Raw genomic sequence first — 7,205 nt, 5'->3', positions numbered from 1 at the left:
ATAGGGTTTTCCGCAATGTAGCGGAGGCATTATGTTTTGGGGTTGTCCGTCTGTACGTCCCATTCTTGTGATCGCGTTATCTCGAGAACCCATTGATGGATTCCCACCAAACTTAGGTCGTGTATGTATCATGGAGTGCCAATAAAGTGGAAAGATTTCGGGGTCATGAGATTTAAGGTCAAAGGTCACAGGGCTCATTATGTATGCTAAAATAGCTCATGATCGCATTATCTCAAGAACCCATTGATGGATTCCCGCTAAACTTGGGTCATGTATGTATATTGCAGAGCCAATGAACCGGTTAGTTTTTGGGGTCACGAGATCCAAGGTCAAAGGTCACAGGGCTCATTATGTATGCAAAAACAGCTCGTGATCGCGTTATCTCAAGAACCCATCGATGGATTCCCACCAAACTTAGGTCATGTATGTATCTTGCAGAGCCCATGAATTGAGTAGGTTTTAGGGTCATGAGGTCAAAGATCAAAGAGTCAAACATGTATATGAAATATAGCTTGTAATCGCGATATTCTGAGAACCTTGCAATCAAACTTAAAATTTTAAAATTGCTTCTGTTTTGGTTTGTAAAATTGCTCCATGGCGGAGGCATCATTTTCGACTGCGCGCAGTCGAAGTTCCATCTAGTTTCAATGGCTGTTGAATCTATGAAGTCTGAAGAGCCCGTTATGTATGAATTTGTATACTTGCTGGGGAATACTTTTTGGTAAAAGAGGTATTTCTTGTCGCATAAACACTCTATCTGTCTATGAAAGATAAAGATTAGACATTGCGGGGCAGTTACAAGAGGAATCAATTTAAACTTGATATGCAGCAACATCGCCTAATACTGATAATGTATGATAGAAATTAATGCATTTCTTATCAAAGAAATTAATATCAAATTAGGGTTTCTAATTATATACAAGAATCGTAATATATAATTTGTTTACTGCTTACTGATGATCTCTCAATTTCCCATCGACTAGTTAATTTCCAATGCATCCTTTATCAATAACAAGAACATTTTTTAAATTTTTATCATCATTATCATTGTCAGAATTAATGTAGCCAGGGCCCTTAGTTGCAAATGGCCCATTTACTCATTTGTCCTCATATGTGCTGAGCCTCAACTTGTTTGAATTAATTTGTTTGATTTTGTTTGAATTTTGGGCACATGTTTTTTTTGGGTCCAACCCCGTGCAACCGGCCCTCTCAGCGGCCGTGCTACGTACACTAACCATCAAGACTGTTCAACTATTACTTACATGAGACTTGACTACATTTTCTAAATATAGCAAACCACTGCCCAGCGCTGACAACACCAGAAAATGCTGTGAAATCTGGCTGCATTAACAACCCACCAAACACGGAAGTTTACGGCACTCAGTGTATATTCTACTGTCTGTACGGTTTTGAAGGGAATGGTGATAGCAGCCCAATCTGTCAGGCAGATAAAACTTGGACCAGTAATAGTTTCAATTGCAGTGGTAAGAGAGGTGCCAGGTGTAGAAATGTCATGTATATGTTCTAGAGGTTCAGTAACTTTCAATCATAAGGTTGGGAATTTGAATCCAAGCCCAACAGTAACTTCATGTTTCAAGGCATTAACTATAAATTTGCAACTCTCCACCCAGGTGTAAGTAGGTAACCTGAAAAGCCTGAGGGCAACTTACTTCGGTGCCTCAGATTATTTAGACTAGACCTATACCGTAATATAAAGTTATACATTTCTTATACCTGTATCTATACAAATAAAACAGATAATATTCTAGATATTCACCTGAATGTTTTACTAAGTACTGTACTAGATGTAATTCCCAGGACTTAATCACCTGTTTTTTAGATAATGATGATTTTTAGGCATGTTTTCCATTCTACCAAACCCCAAAACAGGAGAAAAAAGATTGTAAAACACACCATTTTATCATTTTCAAGGAGGCTCCATATCAACAAATGTTGAAGCCTTGTACATTTAAAAACATAAAGGGTGTTTGTTTATCTACTCTAGCTGCACCATGTTCAGTCCTAGAAGTTCCAGACGGGGGCTCAGTCACTCCAGAGGAATGTTCAATGGCTCCTCTCTTTGGACAGTCATGTGTTGTATCATGTACTCAACAAGGTTACCAGCTTGATCCTCCTAACTTCTCTGTGCTGTCATGTCAGGGAAATGGACAGTGGGCTCCAGGAGAACTCAAGGGGACAACTTGCAAAGGTGAGACATAATCATACTTCGTCAAGGATCCTGTTCGATCAAAAGGATTCATTCTTCATTGGATCGGGACTCTGGTTAATCACTATCACACTAGATGCAGCAAGAAGCTATTTGAATAATCACTCGAGTGAGAAAGTCCTCAATGGCTTATTGAATCAATAGATGTTAGTCCAATAACACATTCAAAGTACTTGGGGCTGTTTTGATGTGTATATTGCATGTAAGATTTGCAATGCCTGCACCCAAATCAACAAGCCATGACAAATCATTACTGTACTACAAAAATACCCCAAATAAATCCGATATACAATTCGCTTGGACTAGGACAGCTAGAGACAGAAGAGAATGGAAATGTTATGAGGAGGGCTTTGTCCAACGTCTGGATGAACTATAGCCTGATAGATAGATAGATAGAATATATTATATAAATGATGGTGATTTGATGATATTATTTATCATTTTGTTCATTGAGCTGAAGTACATTTTTCTATAGTGTAGGCAAACTTTCCCTGCTCACTTTTTCTTTATACAGACATACAACGCCCATCCTTTTCTACATGTCCTCCATATCTGACTTTCAACCCTTCACCTGGGGAAATTATGGTAAACATCTCCTGGACTCTAACACCTGAGGACAACAGTGGTGACGAACCTACCGTTACATGTAACAAAGAACAAGGTCTGACAGGAGAAGGTGACTTTGAGGTTAGGTGCACAGCCACAGATGCTACAGGAAATAGCAAAACATGTACATTTGACGTTGCAGTACAGGGTAAGTGTATACACTGGTATTTAACAGGACTTAAATAGTAGAGTAAACTTATTTCAACTTCAGAATTAATTCTGATTTAGATTTTACCAGACAGGTAATGAGGACACGTTAGATGAGATTCCCCTGGCGGATTTGGTAAAGACACCAAATCCAAACGGTGTATGTCGCATTTGATGAGACAAGATCACCATCACAAAAACAGGTCCAGACTCGAGTTATGTTTTCAATTCAATTCAAAGTTTATTCAACACTCTTCATAAAAACATTTAAAACATACAAATACAGAATGGAGTTATAAAAAAATTATAAAACAAAAACACAAGAAAGTGATAACAAATACAATGGCGATTTATAAGAGCATTTGGGATAGGCAGAAAGGAGGGAAGTTCCTTATATAAAAGCCTACCGCTAAAAACACACATACAGGAAAACGAGAACAAAAGAACAGAACAAAAAACAAAGAACATATTAAAACTTACTATCATGCACGATCAGAGGTTTATCTTCCTTAGAGGCATTGTTTAATAATATTAATTCTGAGATGCCTGGCCCAACGTAATATCAGTGTCTGTGATATGGTGTAATAATATTGAAGCCCTAAAAAAATTGCGCTTCAAAATGATTAGAAATAGTAAAAGCTCTGAGTGACCAGTTTTACCATACTCATTTTCCCCAATAGGCTGTAGTGTTATAAAAACCGCTAGGAAAATGAAAAATGAAATTTCAATTTCCAATCATAAATATCTTGATAATCAGACAGGCTATCAGCTTGTAAAAGTCATGGGATTCCTGACTGATCTAAAAGTTTATAATTATGCTTGCAGCATAAGCTAAATGCAGGATTTTGTTTCGAAATCTGAGGCAGTGTTACTGAGTCACTTTAACTACCTTACTATATTTATCATGTACAATATCATATGATTATTACAAATAAAGCTTGTAACAATTGGTCCATATTCTATGAATTCAGTTGATCACGTTTAAAAAAAACAAAAAAACTTAAGACTGCATGACTTCCCTTGTTAATCCTACTTTTGAACAAGAGCTCAGTTTTAAACTCTAGTAGAATTACAGCCTTTATCATGTTTATGTTTACCATGGAGAAACATCTCACTTTGCGTTGCATGATAAGCCAATTTCTGATAAAATATGTTTATATGACACTTAACCGTTTTTTCTGATGCGAATGTTAATGATGAAGTTCACAGATGCCGTTCGTATCTGCTGCCGTCTTTTGCCCAGTTTGCTGGTGTGTGTGATACAATATGGGGTGCAGAGTGCAACATAACCTGCAATCCTGGCTATCACTTGACTGGTTCTAGCACGGTCACATGTGATTTTGATGGAACTACAACGAGCTGGACTGCACAAACAACACCGAGATGTGAAGGTAAAGACCTTATTCAATGGTGAATAGACCACCTCTTTTCTAATGTGGTCAACTTATTGATATTTCTCAGTTACCTATCTATGACACTGTTAGTATGGACATTACATACCGGTAAGGTGTTAATTGATACAAAGGGCAATCCTAGTGCATGCCTTTTGGCTGCTCCAATAATTTCTTCTTTTTTTTCCTTAAAAACTGATCGAATCTATGAGTAACAATCTATTTTGTATTGTGTTTTTATGAAGTCCCCAGGTTCTTCCATTGTAAACATAGTGTGCGCTTTGTATTTTATTCACATTATTATTAAAAATATTTTCACTAGAAAAAAATGTATGATATATGGTATAAATGATAGGCAAATGTAACAGAAAGGATTGTCATTGCTAAATCTAGAAAAACAACTAAATTAGTCTAGCTGTTTGCAAATGTAATTAATTGTATGGATGTTTCTTTCCTTTCTTCATGTTTCTGTCATCTTGACCATGACATGCATGAGAGATTCCTGAGGCCCTATGGTAGTAAAGGGATTGGTGTTCTAGGCCATAGTTCCAGGTTTGATTTCGGGAATGTTTTTTTCTTCAGGAAAGGAAACACTGATGTCTGCTGCTCTCAATATTTACTAATTTCCAGCTTATATTATATGTTTATGATACTATACATGTATCATCTGTTTGGAGCCAGAAGGGAGTTGAGTCATATAATGTAACACAGAGTTAAAGCCCTGCTGGCTCTGAACAGATGATATTCTTAGTTATTTTCTTTTTTTATCAGCCACCCAGTGCCTTCCTCTAGAATTACCCGAGCATGTCAACATTAATCCGTCTTTATGCGCTGGACCAGATGACGTGAGTGTAGGTACCATGTGCACACCTTACTGCCCTACTGGTAGAGATCTACAAGGCGATGGATCGTCGATTGTTTGTGGAAGTGATGGTCAATGGAACAGATTCATTAATGGCTCATCAGAAGATTTAGCATGTTTGGGTGAGTTCATTGCTATTTAAAAAGGTAGATACGTGATGATAAATTCCCGCTATCGCCAAAATGCCCCAAAATGCATGGATGTAAATTTCATGTCCCGATTTCAAATGCACTCTGAGATAGCTTGGTGCTGTAGTTGCTTACAGTCCATTTCATGCAGCTGTGTACTTGTGGGTACTGTCCAGTCTTGGCCGGGCCGATGCGGTAGCCACCGAGCTAGCTTTCTGCCTACATGCTACCTGTCACTTCGTCTTCGGCTTTATTTGATTGATTGAGAGAGCATATAGCTCTCATTTATATCTTCCAATATGTACAATAAAAAAAAAAAGTTAACAGTATGTCATGCATAATTTCATGTTTACATCAAAATAACAGAGTAATACATCCATAAGAGCTAGTAATACAAATAAATGAAAGAAAAGGGTGTCCCAAAAAAGCCGCAATGGCTTGTAAGGAGGGGATCACCAAATCACCATTTGTATATCGTAAGCAATTTTCTACCTTTACAAACTGAATTGTCAGTTGGAATATTGTGCGATACTGTGAATCTGCTGTGTGCTGGTTTCACGATAACAAACCAAAAACCTTCAGAGATATCCCTGGATGAGAGAGGTTGACTTGGGTAAAATTCCCAACAATCCCTGCACAGCGCATGACAGGGAAAAAGTTGCTCGGAAGGCAAGACAAGTTTGAAATCACTACACGATCGCCACTTTTTATGCAGCATTTTGAGAAAGAACAATTACAAAATGATGAACATGCAGTGGTATTCCCTGAGTATTTCTTCTGGAATAATCATGGACTTGTGAAAAATCGTGCAAGGAGGTCAGAAGCAGCCGAAAAAAAGGCTTTCGGATATGTATACTGCACAAAACCAGCAAAAATCAAAATCTCTTTCCGTAAATTTCGCGATATTGATATTAATGTCTTTCGCACTGATATATTAAATTCACTTCTGTATAAATCTCCCGCATCTGAATTGGACAACTTGGTTTGTCAATATGACTCTTAAAGACAAACACGCACCTTTAATAACTCGCACAATCAGGTGTCGTCCTAACGCACCTTGGTTCAATGAAAAATTACATGAAATGAAACGGATCTTACGACGCCTTGAGCGACGTTGGATTGCTTCTAAATTAGAAGTTGACAGACAAATTTTCAAAAACCAATGTTATGAATATAATCGCATGATCAAACAATCTAAACAAAACGATCATTCAAAACAATTTGAAGGTTGTAATTCAAAGCAGCTATTTCAAAAAGTCAACAAATTGTGCACACCAAAAGTACCCAAGGTGTTACCTTCTGGCGATTCTGATCTTTCACTTGCTGAACGTTTTTCTGACTTTTTTACATACAAAATTCGGAGTATCAAAAATGTTCTTAAGGATTCATCCAAAACGGATGTTTCCATATCCATGCTTGATTCATGCAATTCTTCATTTCCTGAATTTTCACCAGTATCAGAAAATACTGTCAGAGTTATAATAATGAAATCTCCATCAACTTCATGTAGTCTCGATCCAATGCCGACATAGCTGCTTAAGAACTGTTTAGATGAGCTTTTACCAGTCATTACCAAAATTATAAACATGTCTATTCAAAGTGGTCAATTTCCTGATGTTTTGAAATCGGCACAAATCACTCCTATTTTGAAGAAACCAAATTTGGATTGTGAAATTTTGAAAAACTATCGGCCTGTTGCCAACCTTAAGTTTCTTGCTAAAACAATTGAACGTGCTTGTGCTTCTCAAATTCAGGGCTATCTATCATCAAACAATCTGTGTAGTAAAATGCAATCTGCTTATAGATCTTCTCATAGCGTTGAAACTGCTCTTTTACGTGTATAT

General features: G+C 37.3%; 1 protein-coding gene across 1 annotated transcript in view; it reads left to right on the top strand.

Annotated features, from left to right (window-relative positions):
* The first annotated feature begins 1,289 nt into the window (after positions 1 to 1,289).
* Positions 1,290 to 7,205, top strand: part of LOC105440758 (sushi, von Willebrand factor type A, EGF and pentraxin domain-containing protein 1-like) — a 34,033-nt gene continuing 28,117 nt past the window's right edge. The window contains exons 1-4 of the mRNA XM_030989884.1: positions 1,290 to 1,484; positions 2,006 to 2,209; positions 2,742 to 2,981; positions 4,183 to 4,371. Coding sequence (XP_030845744.1) covers positions 2,068 to 2,209; positions 2,742 to 2,981; positions 4,183 to 4,371 — 571 coding nt within the window. The 5' untranslated portion in view covers positions 1,290 to 1,484; positions 2,006 to 2,067. The remainder of the gene's footprint in view (positions 1,485 to 2,005; positions 2,210 to 2,741; positions 2,982 to 4,182; positions 4,372 to 7,205) is intronic.

The sequence above is a fragment of the Strongylocentrotus purpuratus genome, unplaced genomic scaffold (genome assembly GCF_000002235.5).
Source record: "Strongylocentrotus purpuratus isolate Spur 01 unplaced genomic scaffold, Spur_5.0 spur5_scaffold_19, whole genome shotgun sequence".
Lineage (NCBI taxonomy): Eukaryota > Metazoa > Echinodermata > Echinoidea > Camarodonta > Strongylocentrotidae > Strongylocentrotus > Strongylocentrotus purpuratus.
This window is presented reverse-complemented; position numbering and strand designations above follow the sequence as displayed.